We start from the raw sequence: 21782 nt of genomic DNA on the forward strand, positions 1-21782 counted from the left end.
GGTCATGAATCATCATAGGACTGAGAGGAAGATGCAACATCTGGCAAAAACATTCCATTCAACCACCAAACATCAGGAGTTCTTATATAAAGACCATCTCCATTAGCCACGAACATGCTAAGCTTTGCCACATTTTGGGTTTAAGGAGGAATTACGAGCAAGTTTGTTGTAATAGTAAAACATGTGGTTTTAAGTTACCAAATTAAGACAGGTTTACAATCTACCCACATTCTTATGACCTTTCAACAACTGCCTTCATCAAATGACTGTTAACATTTATGCATGCATTTGTGCATGTTTGCATGAAAAAAAGACAGAAAAACAGAGAAAGAGATGGGAAAATTGTGCAACCTATTTATTATTAATCATTAGGCATTTGAGGATAGAATATGTGTATGGTTGATTATCACAAATACATGTCCAGAGCACATTTCACCCCAAAATCTAGTTTTTATATTAATAAAATAATAACCAAAATACATATAAATATATATATATATATATATAATATACACTACCGTTCAAAAGTTTGGGGTCAGTGAGAATTTTATTTTTATTTTTTGGAGGAAAGAAATCAATACTTTTATTTATCAAGGACAGTAAAGACATTTATAATGTTACAAAAGATTCTATTTCAAACAAATGCTGTTCTTTTGAACTTCCTATTCATCAAAGAATCCTAAAAAAAAAAAAAAAAAAACTGTACAACTGACAGACCAACAACTGTTTCAACATTGATAATAATAATAAATGTTTCTTGAGCATCAAATCCTCATATTATACTGATTTGTGAAGGATCATTTGACACTGAAGACACTGACACTGGTGATGCTGAAAATTCAGCTTTGATCACAGGAATAAATTACACTTTACTATATATTCACACAGAAAACAGCTGATTTACACTGGAATAATATTTAATACTATAACTGATTTTTGTTGTATTTTTAATCAAATAAGCGCAGCCATGGTTAGCAGAAGAGAATTCTTTTAAAAGTATTTAAAATCGTACCGACCCCAAACTTTTGAACGGTAGTGTATATTTATATAATACAATTAAAAAATAATATACATGTAAAACAAAATCAATTTAAAATTTTCAGACTATTTCTTCTAAAAATCTAAACAGAGAGTTTGTAAACAGGTCTAAGGTACAGGTTTAGAAGCTGCCCACATTGATAATTTACATATTAGTGTATATTCGAACATTTAAACAATGTATGAGTGCATTTTACATACAACTACCTATGAATACTAATGCGATCATCTTGAATTGTGAATGAAAGCACATGAGTATGTGCAGGGGCCTCTGGGGTCCCAATGTGATGCAGTGGAAAAAAGCATTCTTAACAATTACGTCTGACCTCCCTGTGATTTATACGGCCTTTCTAAAGCATGCACACTCACTCACTCATATATCATACACAACACCATATACATCACTGGGAAGCAGAGGGGCCAAACGTCCCTCAGAAAACATAAACAAAGCCATGTGAGCAGACAACCATTTCCTTCCATGTGTTTACTGTCTTTACCCACTTCACACTGACTTTACAGGTGCAGTTAACTAACTAACTTAACAAAAATTATAGATTGCACTGGAGAGAAACTTTTGATGACATATTGTTTAGAGGCCATGTACAAATTCCATTCCATCCAATCATTTGCTGTCTAAATTGAGAATGCCCCTCACTCTAACGCGTGGAGTTTCCTCCTTCATGTTTTACGCAGAAAATTTTAATTCTAGCTTTAGCGCATGCATAATTAGTGATACTACACCAAACCAGCAGAGGATAGCATGGAGTACAGAAAGAAGTACAGTAGAAGAGAAGTTAAAACGCCTAGATATGTTTATATTCTTGCAAGCAAAAGTTGAACAAACAAGATGCATATATCTTCTTACCTCTCCCCACGAGCGCACAGATTTTTGTTGTTTCCACCTTTGACTTCTGTTGCTTTTTCTTGCCATGCATTTTCAATCTTCTTCTTTAACTAGTTCTTGAAAGAAACAACAACACAATTGTAGTTGCCACCTAGTGGACTCACAAATGAATGCAGACAATTCAATGAGCAAGTATGCATGTTACAAATAAACAAAGATCAACTTAGTCAAGCAGTACACATTAAAATCATAGTTGAAAGTTGTGTCCCAAATGACACACTACTATACATTGTGCACTTATGGTTGCATCCAAAATCGCATACTTCCCTACTATATAGTAGGCGAGAAACAGTATGTGGCAAAAGAAGTATGTCAAAATTCACAGAACTCCTTAAAGAGTAGGCAAAATGTATCCGCAGTGAAGCGACATAACTGATGCTGGTTGGTCACATGATAATGACAACATGGCGAATGTACATTCATACTACACATACTCATAGGCCTGCTAGAACATCATTTTTAGCGGTGCAGTAATTACTTATTCAAAATAAGTACCTACTCAAATATGAAAAAGAAATCATCTTGTATTGCCCCTTTCTTGTGGTAAGTCCTCAGATGGCTGTGATTTAAAAAAATAATAATTAAAAGGTTTGTGATTTTTCCTTTGCTATTCTGTCAAATGCCTCTTTCTCCCGAGGCAATCCTTTCTCTGAACTCCTCGTTCTCCACTCACGTTTTTCATTACTGCAATAAAAACATGTTTCTGTCATCTAATATAGCCAAACTTGGACATGTGTGATGTGGGTGTACTCATAATTGCTTACAAGACTGATGTGTGTAACTCCCCTGTTAATCTCTTCACAAGAGCCCTTAAACACAAAGTTATCTAGCACCTTTACTAATTCATGACCTCCACATAAATCTTATTAAAGAGATAGAGGTAGATTTTTACAATTTCAGTGACAGTGACATGACGTTAAGGTCATGAATATCTTACTTGGAATTTGTCTTCTGCATTCAACCAATCCAAGTAAGTGCACACACATTATGAGCAGTGAGTAGTTAACACACACACACACACAGCAATCCGTGGACACACACACCCGGAGCAGTGGCCTGCCATTTTTGCTGCTGCAAACCCCTCCTGTGGAGCGATTGGGGGTTAGGTGGCATAGGTGCCTTTCTCAAGAGCACCTCAGTTATTTATTCCTTCCGGTATTGATGGTGCTTTCACGTGCTATTGGAAAATATGATATTTTCTACTTGTGAACTGGTATTTACCAGTGTGTTGCGTTCAAGTGCTTTTGTTGTCGTAATGTGGTAAAAAGATGGAGATCCAGACCTGTTATTTAGCTAAAACTATTTTAGATTGCTTAAGTCATCTGCTACAGCAAGAAGATGATTTATCAAAACTCAAATGGTAAATAATATGCTGTATATTTTCTAGATCATGAATAGTACATATTTTTACCATTCACGACTCTCGCATTGCTCTCCGACATTTTGAAAAGGTCAAAGGTTATCTCATCCCGGCAACTCGTGCATCAAAATATTCTACGGGCTGCCCAGTGGAAAATACCACATGAGGGGGTGTTCATGTGCATTTTCCACGTCGTATTTTGGTATTTACCATAATTACCACAGCACGTGAACGCACCATGAGAATTGAACAATGACCTTCGGGTTACCAGTCTAACTCTCTAACCATTAGGCCCTAAAGAAGAATAGTGAGCTTTACTCGTGCAGAACTCACCTCTCAAAAGTCTCAAAAGAACTTAAAAGTATTTTAAGTTGCAGTTGTAAACTTGTGGTTTAGTCATATAGGCAGACCATTTAGAAAATAATTAGTATACCTCTTCTCAAAAATCAGGACAATTTGAGGTATCTTTCATGATTGCAGCATGAACGTTATGGGAATAGTTAAACTGCAAAGATTATTTACGTTTAGGAGCCTGTTTTAATCCCCAACTCCAAGTATGAACAATAGTTATAGTGATCTTTGCCTTAGTAAGCACCACATAAAACTCCCATTACACATCGGTCCTGCTCGGGGGTATTGGGTAATAATATCTTAAACAGCAGAATAAAGGTGATGATTTTTCACAAAATTCAACATTATTCAATTAATGTTCTGTGTGCTGTCATCCATGGCTTTGTTCCAGTATGGATTGATGAGGGGTGATGTGTTTGTGTGTGGGTGTGTATGAGCTCTATGGGATTCGCTTTGAGGGGGGCAGAGTTCATTACAGCTAAGATCCCCTGAGATCGATTTCTTGAAAGTTATTTAAGAGTGAAATCTATGACTCAAGCACTATTCAGCAGAGATTGCGCAATCAAAGAGCTCACAAATCACTCTTAATATACAACATACGGCAGGATTTACAGAAATGCACAGAAATTCTTTCGAATTTCTCACGTTAGAGATATTTTGTGGTCTTTAAAGTTTTGTCCGAGACCCTGTGAATGCAAGCGACGGCCTGACCCTGACTAAGCTATACATTCCAAGCTGGTTCTTGGTTGTAATGGATATTTGTTTGATAGGTCTGTTTCTTGTTTCAGTACTCTGCAATGTCCACTTTGATAAAGCTAATTATATTCTGTTAATACATATGATATCGATGGTTGTAGTCTACTTGTCCCTACAACTTCCATCTGGGTCATGAAAATAGGCAGGTTACATATCAGCATGTTAATGAGTGTCATTAAAAACTCATTTCTATTTCAAACATTTATGAAAGAAGATGCTGAGGGACTTCAAAAGATGCTGAGGCTAGAGTTTCATCTCACATGAGGTGGTAGATTCTTGGTTAATGATCAAGGGGCTAATAATTGTAGACTCAAAGGGATAGTTCCTGTCATACCTGCATGACTTTCTTTCTTCTGAACACAAAAAAAGTCTGGTTTTTTTTGTCCATATAAAAAGTCAATGGGGTCCAATGTTGTTTAGACCCCATCGTTCTTTAAAATACTTTGTGATCTGTAGTTTTATAAAAAAGTTTTACTGAATTACCTGTACAGAAGCTTTCATATCAATCATTACATTCGTTATGTCCTGTTACGTCCTAAAAAATCCATCCCACCCAACTGACCTAGATTGTGAACCCTCCACTCTTCAATGGCATCATTACCCTGTGCTTTTCTTGATCCACAGCGTTGTGTGCTCTGGACTAGTTATCTATTCCCTTTGGCGCAAAATCCCATGAGTCCCCTGGGTAAATGATTGATGGCAATCTGGCTGTTTCCAGGAAGATTTACGTGATTGCTTAGCGATATTGTAAAGTGTTAACACATAGGCCTATGCCATGTTCAACTATCCCATGGCTGCAAATATACAAAATGCCACAAAAAAAATGTTTTGGAATGACAGCCATCATACTCTGAATCACAGTTCAAGCCAGTAAATCCACAATACCTCCCCTCTACACCCTTCTGTTTTTCTTCCTCCTGCCAAAAAACAAATGGAAAAAAGTCTTAGTATGGCAGTTTCTCATGCTAGACATGATCCCTGTGCTAATATTTTGATTGGCCAGCCCTCAGATATCTTACTGTGCATCCCACTGAGAATGATGTGTGTGTGTGTGTGTGTATATATAAATATAAATAAATAAATGCATATTCACAATAGACACAGGACTAGATGTCATTTGCAAATGAGTATATTATTGTGCTTATCAAATGTACAGTATGACTGAAGTGTCTTAAACAATCTGTCTTAAAGGAATAGTACACACAGAATTATCATCAACATTGTCATTATTTACTCACCTGCATGTTGTTCCAAGCTTTTATGACTTATGCATTGCACATGGTTTGGAATGCCATGAGGGTATGGTGACAGAATTTTCATTTTTGGGTGAACTAACTTTTTTGTGTAAATTTAATTAAAATGCTGATATAATGTATTGTAATGCATCTCTGTGATCTGTTGACATTTAAAACGCAAAATTTACCAGATCCTCTGTTCTAGTCTGGACACACACATTGTCTCTGGTGTTTATGTCCTCAAGATATAATGAATCCCTCAGTTTCCATTGCATCTGAATGCCCACCACTACTTTTGGAGAATGAAATTTGTTTTTTCGCTCGTTTTGGGGGAAAACAATCCAAAACACAGATGGATTGGGTTAATTACAATATTGTGCTGTTTTTATGGTAAACCTAGCTCAGTGCCATTTGTTAGGAGGAGGTTCAACATTCAACACTTGTTTTAAGGCACATATTAACAACGCTTATTCTGATTTCAGACTACTTTTTGTGTTCAGATCATGCCACTATCACGTCCAAAAAAATAATAATAATGTTTTACTAGTACCATGGCCAAAAATGCTACATTTGTTATAGACATAATAGGCCTAACGTTAAGAACAAATAGCAAAACTTGTCACAAAACGCAGGCTATCACTTTTCTAAGCATTCACATTTACGATTTTGCCTGGCAGTTGAAAAAATAGGGTTGAATATACACAGTTTCAGACAGAATATTGCCAGTTACTTTGACTTTTTTACTTACTATTTTGCTCCTCTAACAAAAATAGGTTCACCACATGAAGAGCAGACCCTATGTGGAGATTCGTTTCTGAATTAATCTGTGTTTTGAATTAATCGAACAAGTGAATGATTCAATGACTCAATTAAAAATGTTTTGTTTTGTTGAATGAATCTGTTGGACGAATTGAACGAACTCATATCTTTCATAAAACAGTCACTTGTCGCAGACTACTGGGCTATCGATGTAACGAGAAGGAGATCATTTATAAAATATTGCATCCATCTATCTTGCAAAATATTTAAATATCACTGTATGTACTAATTTATATATAATATATAATAACCGCACCAACGGCTTCAGTGAGTCAGGCTGATTCAAATGAGAGTTCATGAGTCTTTTTGAATGATTCATTGTTCGCGAATCAATCTGTGGTTAACGTTACTTACCCAGGACAACAACTCGAGGCGGACAACTTGATGGAAATTTCGGGGTAAACCGACTTTTACTCTTATCGCATTTAATTCAGACCTCAAATGATTGTAAAATATGACTTATTTTTCAGGTGGCTGTAGATTTAACAGCGGCGGGTTTGCCTCTAAAAAGCGGTGCAGGAAAAACAATTTACAAAAAGCTCGTTTTTTGAGAGATATCGAGATCGTTTAAATAAAGATTCCGATTAACGTTAACTGGAAGATCAATATTTTTACCCAGCGCTAGAAAAAACTAACCTAGCCTACAGACTTAATAGACTTTACAGTGAATGACGAACCCGAGTCAAGGTTTCTTTTGAGGTAATGTAACGTTAACGTTAGTAAACAACCGCCCTGAACTCTTAACAACGCCTTAGCAACCCCCCCCCCGGATTTTTTATTTTATTTTTTTACAGGCAAGCAATTCTCATTTTCTTCGGAAAAAAAGTACTTTTGTTATTTTAAATTCTCATGGGCTGCACTTGTCATGGTAGTTTAGCACTGTTTCCATGGTTCTTACAAACATGGTTTTCTGAAACTCCCTGCTCATCTAACGTTACCCCCCACATTTCTTCATCTAGCTCTCAGATCTCTCTCTTCCTCTTGTAGGAAAAGGAACATGAGTTACTGTCCTGTAGAGAATGATAACTGCCCCTGCGTTTGCAATCAAGGCATATCTCTGTCCCTTTCCTGTCTTCCGTCTCTCTTTTTCATCCTTTCTTCCTCGCACTTCTGCGCTCTGTCTCTCTCTCTTGTGTGCCACTGTCAACAAAAACGTTTCCTTGAGCCAAACAGGTGCAAAAGCCATAAGTGAACAGTAGTTGGACACTTAAGTCACACTTAAGCACACAAATGCAAACAAAGTGTCATCTGTGCTCAAATGCTGCAGGATCTTTTTGTGATTTTTCATCTTTTATTTGAATCAAATGGCAGTTAGTTTTAATGTTTTTTTCTTATCTAATCCATAGACATTCAGACATTTTAAGTGAAACGGAAGTAGCGGCGTATCTTTTCTTCTGTATTGTGATCCTGCATTCATCACCAGAGATCCAGCAATTTGATTAAACATTTGATTAAACAAGGTCAAAAAATGAAACACGCACGGATGAATTGCCTACACAATATAAGATCTATAACATGCATTTAGAAAATAGATAGCAAGAATTTTCATTTCACAACCACTTCAAGTGTCTTTTTGGGCCCACTGTAGGTGTTTTGGGGCCTTAGTGTCTGAGGAATGTTCAAGAACTGTGTACAATAACAGAGGAGAGAAGAATTATGGGATGAGGAGAGACAGAACAGAGACATGGACATTTCTCATGGAGGAGAATGGGGTGGCTGTCACTGAGGTTGAAGGATGAGGAGTTCGTTATGAGTAGCTTTATGTTTAGCAGATACGTGTGTACGTGTGTGCATGTGTGACAGTGACAAGAATTTGTCCTAATCCTTTTCTAGGTTTCTTGATTTCTCTCTTTAGTTTTGCTTTTATTATTGTGAGTGTGGACAGGTGTTGCTAAGGTGTTTTGAGATATTTTTAGCCCATAGATGTGTGGTTTGCGTTGCCATGCAGATGATAATGTGTTCAATTTGTGAGTTTGTAAGAGTGCATTGCTTTTTGGTTGCTAGGCTGTTGCGGGTGGTTGCCAAGGTGTTGCTATGCAGTTGCTAACATGTTCTAGGCTAAGCTATGACTCTAACAAAAAGCAGATTTCTAACTGTTTTTCTTGTGTTTGTGTATGTTGTAGGCGGGGGTGAGATGTCAGTAAAGCTGAAGTTTGATTGTCCGGCTGATGGCGGCATGGTGCAGCGGAGCCGCTCCTTCACTGGAGTAAACGCACTCGGTGGCCGGAGAAGGTAAGCTAGGATTGTTTGTGTTTGAGACAAGATGATGTGTTGTTTCCATCTGTGTCAGATTGTATTACTTGACTTTTCTTAAGATAAATGCCCTCAAAGCAGGGGCCATGGAAGCTCACGAAAAGCATGACTCTTGTTCACTGGAATTTATGAAATGAGGACATCTTGGGGAGGTTTCAAAATGTTGCACAAAACATTTGTGAGGAGTCTGAATCTTTTCTGCAATAAGGCCATGCATGCTGTTGTTTATCAACTAAACTATTTAGTTAATAAACTAAAACTATTAAAAATCTGCAATTTACAGTAGGCCTAATTAAAATTAAGCTGAGATAGAATATGAAAAATTACTTTTTCTGAGGAAAAACTAACTTAAATAAAAAATTAAAGTTGAACTACTAAAATTATTAAAACTGAAGTGAAAATAAAGTTAAATAGAAGTATAAAAACAAGAACTAAATAAAATTACAATCAAAATCAATTTTCTTATGAAGAAAATTAATAGAATTTTTACTTCCAGAACCCAACTGTTGCACTCTATTGATGTTCTAAATCAGTCACAGGCTCCATCTCAGTTCGGATGCGTTGTAGGGCAGCTCACTAGGTTTAGGAGCTTAGCTTATATCGGATGTGGCTTACAGTTTTTCTTTGATTGCTTATAGTTCTAACTCGCCATTCCACACAATCCGAAACATAAACAAGCTTGAGTTATTATGTAACAGCAGTAGTTATTTCAAGAACCAAAGGTCCTGAGAGGATGCACGGTTCGGATTCAAGCACAAGCATTCTCTGTGAGCAGTGTGACAGCTTACATAAGTAAACACAGCTGTGTGTATGTGTGTGCATTTGTGCAAGTTTTTATTTTGTCACAATAGCATTACATTCCTGCATTCCCATCCAAGTAAAAGACTGAAACTAAATGATTGCAGACAAAGGCCAAAACAACTTCAGAGGCGTATCCGCCTGCTTCTAATTTGTAAACTCTTTATTATATGGCAGAAGCTTCACAAAACTGCATTGTGAGAAAATGCTTTTTAAGCACATTAAAAATATTAATCAATGCTGTCAGCTACAAAATGTTAAGATCATGTATTTACAGTTATAAAGAAACAGATTTCAACCACTCTTTTGACTTTTGTACAGTGAGTACATTGGATACGGTTAATTTAATTTATGGTTAACATTTTTTTTTAAAATCAGGCAATATCATATTCAGAATGAGGGCTGACTGACCTCTGACTAATATTTTTTAATCATTTAATCATTTATAACCTTTATTTTTTGTGTTAAAACCATAACCCAGATTTCTGTAACCTAAATTATAAAGAAATTGTTTGGCTAATTTGAGATTTATATCATTTCCATTATTTTAAGTAGGTCCTATTAGTAACTAACACAATTATTATTATTATTGGAAGAAGCAGGGGGTTGCATCAAAACAAAAACCTTTGAGATTAATGAATACCCCAGAACATGTTTAATAGATTAACTTTAATAAACGTGTTCTATTTTTCCAATTCTTCTCAACCAGTTTTGTTTAACCTTAATTGGAAGTTGGCCGATCAGTAGTCAAATGAGCACTGCATATCAACAATTTTATGTTGATTTTTGGCAAAAATTGTGTACAACCTCTTTGGGTAGTGAGTGACTAATTTATGTAAGCAAAATTTGTATTAATTAGGCTACATTACAGTGGCTGTATTACACCAGTCCTAACCAGATGCGATAACATTCCAGAAACAAGCAATTTGTTTGTCCACACCAGACGCAACGTGACTACGAGATGCGACAAAATCAATCAAAAATCACAGCCAATCAGAAGAGCGTGTGTGGCAGGTGTTCTTGGCAAGCGCAATGCACTCTTAAATAAATGGATAAGGATATAATCAAATTCATAAATATTACACCAGTTTAACAACATTAAAAATAAACAAAGTTTTTGTAATATAGCCCCAGTAAGTTGTTTTTCACTGAAAGTCTGCTGTTACACTCACATAAATAGTTTTAAAAATACACTAAAAGAGAAAATACAGAGAATCAAGCTCTTTGTCGAGAAAAAGGGCGTTACTTGTGTCATTGTCCACTGAGGGACCTCGAGTTACAGCGAGTTACAGATGTCAGTGATAGAGACAGGAAGGAATATACTGATGTGAGAGAGCCAAAGCTTGTGTTATTGGTGACCCCCAGTCAGAGCAGCGCAGAGGAATGCCTTTCCTAAGAGAGTTTATTGACATTGCAGAGTCATTGAGTTTGTATGCTGTGTAAGCATACACTGTCAGAACATCGCTGAAATATGTAGATTATATTGTGGCTGTAACTAAAATGGGATGTGAGGATTAAATTCAGAATATAAAAACATGTACTACTGTTCAAAAGTTTGGAATTGCTAAAACAAATGTTGTTTTTGGCAAGAAATCGATACTTCTGTTGACCAAAGTAGTGTTTAATTTACCAAAAATACATTCAAAAACATTATTAATGTTCAAATGTATTACAGTTTGAAATAACTACAATGTGATCATGAAAACCATCATTTTCAGTGGCCAACACTGTTTTAGGAAAGCATTCTAATGTGAGAATCTGTTCTTATTCTCCTGGCCAACTGAAACCATTGTGCTACTTAATGAAGTGTGGAAATGGTAATGCAGTCTTTTTTCGGTTTTTGAATTATTACATGCACTTGTGAAGTTTAGTTATGTGTTCAGAAATGGCCAAAAGAAATGCATTTCTCTATAAATTAAATGGATTATTCAGTTCTTTTAAAGTCCCCCTGTAGTCAATCATTTTATCCTTTAAAACTCACCTTTGATCAAATGACATATTTAAATGAGTTTTCCTTGAAGAAAAAAATTCGTCATGCCTTGTAACTATTACACCCGTGTCTCATTTAGTATACGCGGTTCTATGAATATGCAAATTTGCCCCCGCCTCCACTCACTCACTCAGCTCAGAGATCCACTCGCGTTGATTGGTTACAAGGTAGTTTGTGGCGTCAGAAACACCAGCGATTTCAAACCGCGTTTTTGAGACTGTCTTTGGTTCACTGCAGTTTTAAAGAGAAAATAAAGTTGAAGTAAAAGGCAAAATGCAAATCAAATAGGCAGAAAAACATAAAGGTTTGGATAGTAAATGATTAGACAGGACTATTATGGATGGATAAATCTAAGTATGAGGTTTGAGCTGTTGTGGGAACAGTTTGATCTGTGATAAGTGTCATAAAATTAAATAAAATTTATCAAAAATACAGTAAAAACAGTAATATTGTGAATTATTATTATTATTATTATTATTTAAAATAAATGTATATCTTAAAATATAATTTATTCCTTTGATGACAAAGCTGAATTTTCAGCATCATTACTCCAGTCTTCAGTGTCACATGATCCTTCAGAAATCATTCTATTATGCTGATTTGATGAATAGAAAGAACAGCATTTATTTGAAATAGAAATGTTTTATAGCAATATAAATGTCTTTAGTTTATACACTATAAACAATAGTGTATATAAGTGTATATCTTTTTTCGCCATCTTGACTATTCCATCTCACCCTGCAGACTTTCCTCGGCTCGTAGCTCTCTCCGCACAAAAGTCATAGCAGGGAAATCTCCCAGAATGCCCTCTTCGGGTCGAGTGGGCAGCAGCGTCTGGGGGCAACAGCCTGAGCAGGTGGACAGAATCTTCCAGGCTTTGAGGAAAGGGCTCAAGTATGTGCAGTCATCGTAGTAGAGTAATGAAGCCACTTGTGGACTGCACACACTAGTCTTGTGAATGTTAATGACATCTCATCCCGTATAGGGACTACTTGGAAAACCATCAAACAGAGCTGGACTTCCTGTCATCCCAGCAGAGAGACACAAAGAGGAACTCCAGACTGGTGAGTCTTTGTACTGAGAATAACTTCAACTTGTCCTAATCCAGCTTTTTCATGTATTTTATTATTATTATCATTATTTATTTCTACACAGTTTTTAAAGTAAATATAAAATAATACATAATAACTATTCTTCATTCCTCAGGGTTTTTTCTATGACCTGGAAAAGGTACGTTGTCATTAACAAATGCTAATATTCAATCATTTGACTGAGTGTTGTGACAAAAATTTTGACAAAATGTAATCTTTTTATGTCCTGCTTGCTAACAACAGGAGATACGAGCCTTAGAAAGATACATACGACGCTTAGAGTTTCAGATTAGTAAGGTAACACAACCTAAAAATACTCATTTAATTTGATTGCATATGAACACTGGTCAGATTTGTTAAGAATAAACCTATATTGTGTGAATGTGGATGTCAACAGGTTGAAGAGCTGTACGAGTCGTACTGTATCCAGTGGCGGCTGTGCCAAGGCGCTTCGAACATGAAGAGAGCGTTCTCTCTGTCTCCGTCTTCACGACAGTCTCGAGAGAGTTTACTGGAGCTGAACCGTAACCACAGACACAGCCTTGAGGTAAAGTCTGTCCTGGACACCATATACACGCACAACAAACTATAAGTGAGCCATTTGTGTGGTCATTTTCCCAACAAGCGTAAACACTGTGGCTCGGTGGCTCTTTCAAAACATCCCGGCCAGCCCAACATAACAAGATTGGCTTAACCACACTTCGCTTTTCCTTTATTTGCGAACGATATCTAACCAGTGCATTGATGAAAAAGAACCTATAATGCAGAGGTCACTAATAGGCGGACCGCGGTCCGGATCCGGACCCAGCCGCCGTTCTGTCCGGACCCGGACCAATAACCCATACATTATTGAGAATTATTAACGTTTGACGGAGCGTTTCTATTTTAACCTGCGCAGCTTTTCTAGCATTTATGGTACTGGTTTAGCGCGGCCCAGGAAAGTCACCGACCAATAGCATGCGTTGTAAATCGTCATGTGATGCTACTCGAGTCAGCGCGCGCGAGACACACACACACACACACACACACACACACACACACACACACACACAGGGAGAGACGAGACGAAAGAGAGACGACGTTTCACATGGCGTGCTCTAAAAAAAGAAAAGTGGACAGCGAAAACAGAGCTTTCAATCAAGAATGGACAGATTCTTTCATGTTCATTCTTCCTACGGGCAGTTCAAAACCGGTATGTCTCATATGTTCAGAGACTGTCGCGATTATTAAGAGCGGCAATGTGAAGCGCCACTATGAGACAAAGCACAAATCGTTTGACCAAACATACCCACTTAAATCCGCACTGAGGGCACAGAAAATAAACGATCTAAAAGCCCAATATGATCGATCCAGCAGAATCCTAACACATTCATTCACTGCCCAACAACGTGCTAACGAATGTTTCCCTTAAAGTTGCTTGGATTTTGGGCCAACATAAAAAACCATTTAAAACCAGGGGTTGTCAAGGAGTGCATGAGTGCGGTAGCTGAAACCTTACTTGAGGGAAAACAAAAAGAAGACATGTGTGTAAAAATCAAGCAAATACCTATGTCAGCATCATCAGCCACAAAGAAAACAGAAATATTAACCCAGGATGTGCTAGCTCAGCTGGATGAAGCAATTCACAAGGCACCATGCATAGGCTTAGCTGTAGATGAGTCCACTGATGTGTCTGACAATGCTCAGCTGTTAGTTTTTGTAAGGTTCTTTAACAAGGACAAGGAAAAGTTCTGTGAAGACCTGTTAGGTGTCACACCCCTTCAGACCAGTACAAGAGGAGAGGACATCTACCTGGCCATAAAGGAGATGTTAACGAAGAGGGCAATAGAGCTGAAATCACACCCCTTCAGACCAGTACAAGAGGAGAGGACATCTACCTGGCCATAAAGAAGATGTTAACGAAGAGGGCAATAGAGCTGAAACAAGTGGTTTCAATAACCACAGATGGAGCCCCTGCCATGGTAGGGAGAGAGAGAGGAGCTGTGGCAAGAATGAAAGAGGACAATCCTCAACTCATCTCTTACCATTGCATAATTCATCAGTCAGTCCTGTGCTCCACCCTGTCAGACGAGTATGCTGAGGTGATGAACACAATGATGAGAATGATAAACTTTCTCAGAGCTTCCTCTTCCCATCAGCATCGCATGCTCAGGGAATTCCTCAGAGAAGTTGATGCAAATGCTGATGACCTTCTGCTACACAACAATGTAAGATGGCTCAGCAAAGGTAGGGTGTTGGAGCGCTTTTGGTCTATCCGAGGGGAAATCGCAGCTTTCTTGACACAGCTGAAGAGCCAGAAGGCAGAAACATTTTCTCTCTTTTTTGAGGATGACAAGAATATGTATTTTGTTTTTTTGGTTGATATCACTTCACACTTGAATGAACTGAATTTAAAGCTACAGGGCAAGGACAATTCAGTTTGTGATCTGATGACAGCTGTCCGTTCCTTTCAGAGGAAACTTGCATTGTTTAGGGAAGACCTGCAGGGAGACTGTGCACACTTCCCAACTGTGAAGGAACAGGTTCAGGGTGAGAGAGAGGTGTCTTCTTTTGTTGACTTTGTTGACAAGCTGATTGTAAATTTCAGCAAGCGTTTTGACAGCTTCAGCTTTGGACAGCAGCTCACCCTGTTCATTCAGAACCCATTCCTCATCACAGATCTCAGGGGGTTCTCAAAGGAAGTCACACTGCTCTTCAAGTGGGCAAATGCTGGGCCTCTCCAGATGCAACTGGTCGATCTCCAAGCAGATGTGGCCTTGAATGAGCATTTTGGAAAAACAGATCCTGCCACTTTCTGGCTTCAAATGGTCTCAGAGACCGCTTTCCCAGGTCTGAGGAAAGTGTACATCTTTACCATGTTTGGCTCCACATACAACTGTGAGGCAGCTTTCTCCACAATGAACATTATTAAAAGCAAATATAGATCCAGGCTCACCAACGAGCACCTACACATGTGTATGAGAATGGCCCTAACACCATTCCAGCCCAGATTTAAAATCCTGGCAGGACAAGCAAGGGCTCACTTTTCTCACTAAGCAAGAAAAGGTGGGGAAGTGGGATATAAAAGGGAAAGAAAGAGAAAAGGAGGTGTTAAAGCTGTTCAATTGTTAATATGTGTTGAGATTGTTTATTATAAAATGTTAAAATTAAGTTAAAATTAATTTAAACTTAAGATGTGAAAGGGAGTTAGCTAAAAAGTAAAAGGGAAACTCAAGCTATACTTTTTATTTAATTTTTCTAAAATTAAGCACTTTATTTTGAGATGCACATTTTTCAAAAGCTCTCTGTTGTGTTTTATTTATTTATCATTTATTTTTAAATGCAGCCTTTATTTTATTTAAATTGATAATTTATTATTAGAGTACTTATTATTTATGATCCCTACAGTTCAATATATAAACTGACAATAAATATTGTTGAAATATTATTGAATTGGACTTTTATTTTATTTGACAGTCGTCTGTTGACTAGGCTACTTACATATTTTCATACAACTACTAGGCTGTGGCACTGAATGATAACGCTTAGTCATTAGATAACGTTAGTCATTGTGATGTTGCGGACCTTTGCTTGATGAAATTTTCTCTAACTGGACCTCTTAGAATTTTAATTGAATACCCCTGCTATAATGTAAGTTCAAACATCTCACTCTCTGTTTTACACTCATCTCTACCTGCAGGACATGTGTGCAATGGAAGGAGAACTGGAAATCTTGCTGGGAGAGCTACAAATCAAAATGAAAGGTACATACACAGCACTTCACATATGCAGGAATTTGAGTTTCAGATGAACGTTGGTCTCCTAAACATCTAATGTTTTCCCTCTTTTGCTGAGGCAGGGTTGATAGGCTTTGCCCGGCTTTGTCCTGGAGATCAGTATGAGGTGAGGAGGTTTAACCCAACATCCTGTTGCTGGACCAGTTACTGTTGTTATACACTTAAAGGGATAGTTCACTCAAAAATTATAGTTCCGTCATCATTTGCGCTCCCTCATATGTCAGCACACTGCTATTTTCCAGTGAAAATGAATGTGGATGGTTTGATGGGGCATTGATGGTCTCCCAAACTGACAAAAAAAAGCACCATAAAAATATATGACTGAAAGAAAGTAAGTCATATGGGTTTTGAATGCCATGAGTGAGAGTAAATAATCACAGAACTATCACTTTAATACATAAAAGCATAAAAAGCCGTGGATGCAATTGAAAAAACATCACTTTTAATCCAAGACTCAGTGTCTTTTAAGCCTATGAAAGAAACAAATGAGTTATGGTGCTTTTATGTTAAAATATTAGGCAGAAATGACATATTTCACCAGCTATTCGATTACATTTTTAAGGCCAGGTTTCCAGTGACTTCATGCACAATGGAATGTGGTCACAGGAGCCATCGACTGGCTGATGCACAAGACCACACATTCACATGCAGTCGCCCCAAAAAGTATTTGGAAAATTTAGACGTGTATGAATTTCAAATTATTGGATATCAAAATATATGCAAACATTATGCTAGACATAAGAGAAAGTAATTCTTAATGGTTGTATGAAGTTCATCACATTAACTATGGATGTGTTCATGTAACTATAAATTATTTACAACAATTTTCAACATTCTTTTTTGATTTTGAACACATTTTTTTCAGTTAAACCTAACAAACATTTCTTTTGCTAAATGTTTTGCTTGTAAAGTGTGCTTGTGCTATTTTTCTTTAATATTAATGCCACTTGGTTTGATATTTTGTTATATAGGTGTTGATCCGGCTGGGCCGTCAGAGATGGAGGATCAGAGGGCGAATCCAGACGGATGACCGACAGCTGTGGGACGAAGAAGAGATGGTCTTCCTCCCTCACATCCATGGGAACTTTGAGATCAAGGTGAGCTCGTCCACGTATACTCACGCACACACCTGCGCAAATACCACTTCCTGTCAGGGTCGTCTGTGGGGGTTGTGATGACAGGAGGTTCCAGGCCTTTTGTCCATATTCTGTTTGTTAGATCTAAATAGAAGAAACCGCCCACAGACCCCCTGAGAGAGAATGATAGAGATGTTTAACAGACTGTCTGAAGCTTTTTGGACCAGTGTAACAATGCTTATAAAAGGTTTGGTTGTCTGAAATTAATTCCATCCCTGAAAATACAGACATAGTGGTTTAAGAGTAGGAGGAGGAAATCATAATTTTCATCTGAATTAGTTTGGCTGTGTCACCCAATATCAGATCTCAAATATAAAATTTCTAGTTAATGGCATGCAGCTTTTTGAGGAGAGGTGTGCTGTTACTTTTCTAAGTGATTTGACTTACTATTTTTGTCTGATCAATGATGAAATGGGTAAATGAAAAATCCCCTAAACTAGTAAGCAAGCACTCATCAACGCTACATAGAAACTCGCTGATATGCATTAAGCTGATAAAGCTGCTTCAAATGATATCATGGTTTTATCATGGTTCTTTTTGACACTGTTAATGCATGTTACATCGTGCGGTCTCTTGTCCTGTAGGTGACAGAGGTCAAGGGGTTAAGCTCTATCCTGGTCGGTATGGTAACGTGTAGGAGTGCAGATTTTTTCACAGCACGGCCACAGATGATGGTTGTGGACATAACAGAACTGGGAACCATCAAGCTACAGCTAGAGGTTGTTTGGAAGTAAGTGCATGCGTGGAATTTACAAGACAGACACACTTTTATAAAGTGCTAAAAATGCTACTATATACTTATAAAGTGAATGACAATGGGCACTTTAAGACATTATTGACCAGGTTTAATATCAGTGACACCAATTACTTATATATATATATATATATATATATATATATATATATATATAAGCTCACTTTTTCCCACCACACATTTTTAATGATAGAGAATTATTACAAATACTTTTATAAAGCAAGGTTTAGAGCTGCATGGTTCTGGATAAATTGAGAATTATGATTTTCTTTTTTTTTTCTTTTTTAAATAGAGAGATCATGATTCTCCCACGATTCTGAACAGACAACTAAAATGACATGTAATTTATTGAAGGTTCTGACAAATTAAGTGCTGCAGTCTATTTAAAAATGCTTAATTAATTTCAATGAATTATTTTTTTTAAAAATGACTCAATTCAATGACTCACTTATAAAGACTTCGCTTATTACATTACTAGATGAATCAGCGTTTTTGAAAGAACCTCCTGAATGAATGATTCAATGACAAATAATTTTTTTTATAATAACAGCCACTTTTCATCACCTACTGGTGTAACGATGTAATTGATATAATCGTTATTTTAAGCACCAAGATACTTTCAAAAAGTCTTTTACTCTATTTTTTTGGATTGCTTCGGATGACATCATTGTTTAGATCCGAACTATAAACTTTTATCTCAGTACTTCTGTGATAATATGAATATTTGTAACACAGAAATAATGATACCGTGTAGCTGAAAAGACTGTTTGTGTTGCTGTTTCATACCTATACATGACCACTGCTCTCTCTGGTCAGTGGCAGCGCCAACGCAGATCTGAATGTTCTCTGTGATTTCGTCAAAGGTTTAATAGACAGACTAATCTTTGTCAAGTAGGAATGAGATTGCGCCGGTGTTTAAATCGAGAAAGTGATCTTTTAATGATTAATCGTGCAGCTCTTGCAAGGGTGCATTAAATTGATCAAAATTAACAGTAAAGACTTTTACATTTTAACAAATTTCTATTTCAAATAAACACTGTTAATTTGAACTTTCTGTTCATCAAATAATCCTGAAAAAATGTATCAGGGTTTCCACAAAAATAAGAAATGTTTGTTGAGCAGCAAATCAGCATATTAGAATGATTTCTGAAGGATCATGTGACACTGAAGACTGGAGTAATGATGCTGAAAATTCAGCTTTGCATCAACTAAATATATCAACGGATACCAGCCACTGTTACAGCGAGGTTACCATTCGTAGGGATAGCTCAGATGCCTTCACAGCACACTTGATGGATAATTTAATGTTCTACCCTCATGTTCACAAACATTTCAAATACTGTAAAAGTGCTATTCACAGAATATTTGAGGCCACTTTTTCATGTAACTGAGTCGACAAGACACTGATCTCACACACAAACACGCCCCCTGTAAAGTACGGCTTTGCTATCAGCTAACACACACCAGCTGTGGAAGAACAGCTGACTGCAGAGAGATGGATAAATAGTCCATCACTACCCCATCCCTCTCACACACACACCGATCGAATTACATTGGTTTTTACACAGTCCAGGTGGAAATGATTTTTCATAGCCTCTTTTTACAGGGTCACTAAATTAAACACATCTCACAGCCTGTTCACCATCTCCATGCTTTAGTTTGTGTGTGTGTGTGTGTGTGTGTGTGTGTGTGTGTGTGTGTGTGTGTGTGTGTGTGTGTGTGTGTGTGTGTGTGTGTGTGTGTGTGTGTGTGTGTGTGTGTGTGTGTGTGTGTGTGTGTGTGTGTGTGTGTGTGTGTGTGTGTGTGTGTGTGTGTGTGTGTGTGTGTGTGTGTGTGTGTGTGTGTGTGTGTGTGTGTGTGTTAGTTCACTGCTGTCACCTCATTTCCTCTGGTTCTGCTTAGTCTCTGTTCACAGTGTCACTCTTCATCAACCAGTGATGACAAACACACACTGCCACTCCACACATCATGTGTAATCAGAACCTGAGCGAGTTTTATTCACACCATTTTTGAAGTTTTTCTTCTTTATTGAGTAAAACAGTGAATGTCAGCTGGTATATGTAAAAAAAAAAAAAAAAAAAAATTATTTAGAACAAAAGAAAACAATGTTTAGACATATAACATCAGTCTCCATTTAGTATCAAAATTCAGTTGGAAATTACAATGGTTAGATTGAGAGTGCTAAACATTCTGAAAAAGTAATTTAATGGGAAATTATTAAATCTTTTAAAGTCAAGATAAATAAAACACCTAAAGATAATATTAATTAACGATATATAACTAACTAAAGAACTAATTATATACACTATCATCAGAAGTTTGGGGTCAGTAAGATTTTTTGATTGTTTTTGAAAGAAGTCTCTTCTGCTCACCAAGGCTATGTTTATTTGTAAAATGCAATAAAAACTGTAAAATTGTGAAATATTACTACAATTTAAAATAACTATGTAACTAAATAATATAATTTATTCCAATAATGGCAAAGCATCATCTTCAGCATCATATTCAGTGTCACGTGATCATTCTAAAATTATTTGAACATTTCTTATTCTTATCAGTGTTGAAAAGTGCTGATTCATATTTCTGTGGAAGCCGTGATACAGTTTTTCAGGATTCTTTGATGAATGGAAAGTTCAAAAGAACAGCAGTTAATTCAAACAGAAATCTTTTGTAACAATATAAATGTCTTCACTTACACTGTTGATCAATTTAATGCATCCTTCCTTGCTGAATAAAAGTGTTAAATACAGATTTAAAAGTGTAACTTAAAAAAACTTGAAAAGCATTTTGAACATCAGTTGGTAGTTTATTGTCGAGTGCAAGTAAGTATAGGAGTTTCAGGGAGACTGAATTATGCTTAAGGATAGGAGTGGGATTATGGGTAAGGTTATGTTTAAGGTTTGAGGGTGGGGTTATGTGGAAGGCTATGGTTAAGGTGGGAGGTTGAGGTCACACCTACAATTGTGACTATACGGGTAACAACTAGCTAGATCTGTAGTTAGCTCTAAACACAATGGGGAATGTCCATTGAAGCTAAATCTGTAAATCCAAACACCCAATATTTAATCCTTAGGCATTACTCTTCTGCATTCTGTTTACTGTTTGTGCCTTTTCAGAAAATAATTATTTCGGACATCTAAGCGTACCAGAGTCTATTTTTCTTGACAGTTTCTTGTTCCCTCACTTTTTCTTCCTTTAGTCCATTCGATAGCTCTGAGGTGAGGCCTCTCACAGCGTCCGCCAGCCGCCAGTCCATCCACAGCAGAAAGGGATCCGTATATAGCTGGACACCTCCCAACACACCCAGTTTCACTGAGAAATACTTTCTAGTGAGTTTCTGACCTACAACCACACATACACACACTCCCAGCATGACCGCTCACAAACACTTAAAGGTGAAGTGTGTAATTTCCGATGATAAAATATTTTCTCCTCTCTTGGTTTAATGTGCAGAGACAACAATAACTGAAGCCAGGTGTGCACTGTGAGATTTTATCTGTGCTTTTTGATTGTTACGTGAC

The 21782-nt window shown here is 37.1% G+C and overlaps 1 protein-coding gene across 1 annotated transcript in view; it reads left to right on the forward strand.

Moving 5' to 3' along the window:
- ripor3 (RIPOR family member 3) overlaps nt 1-21782 on the forward strand; it is a 49976-nt gene that overhangs the window by 16269 nt on the left and 11925 nt on the right. The window contains exons 2-12 of the mRNA XM_056270480.1: nt 8587-8695; nt 12249-12398; nt 12490-12568; nt 12711-12734; nt 12839-12892; nt 12993-13136; nt 16269-16338; nt 16434-16477; nt 17343-17468; nt 18092-18237; nt 21461-21590. Of these exons, the coding sequence (XP_056126455.1) occupies nt 8598-8695; nt 12249-12398; nt 12490-12568; nt 12711-12734; nt 12839-12892; nt 12993-13136; nt 16269-16338; nt 16434-16477; nt 17343-17468; nt 18092-18237; nt 21461-21590 (1065 nt within the window). The 5' untranslated portion in view covers nt 8587-8597. The remainder of the gene's footprint in view (nt 1-8586; nt 8696-12248; nt 12399-12489; nt 12569-12710; nt 12735-12838; nt 12893-12992; nt 13137-16268; nt 16339-16433; nt 16478-17342; nt 17469-18091; nt 18238-21460; nt 21591-21782) is intronic.

Source organism: Rhinichthys klamathensis, unplaced genomic scaffold (assembly GCF_029890125.1).
Source record: "Rhinichthys klamathensis goyatoka isolate OS25496 unplaced genomic scaffold, OSU_Roscu_1.1 h1tg000303l_1, whole genome shotgun sequence".
Taxonomy (NCBI): Eukaryota; Metazoa; Chordata; class Actinopteri; order Cypriniformes; family Leuciscidae; genus Rhinichthys; species Rhinichthys klamathensis.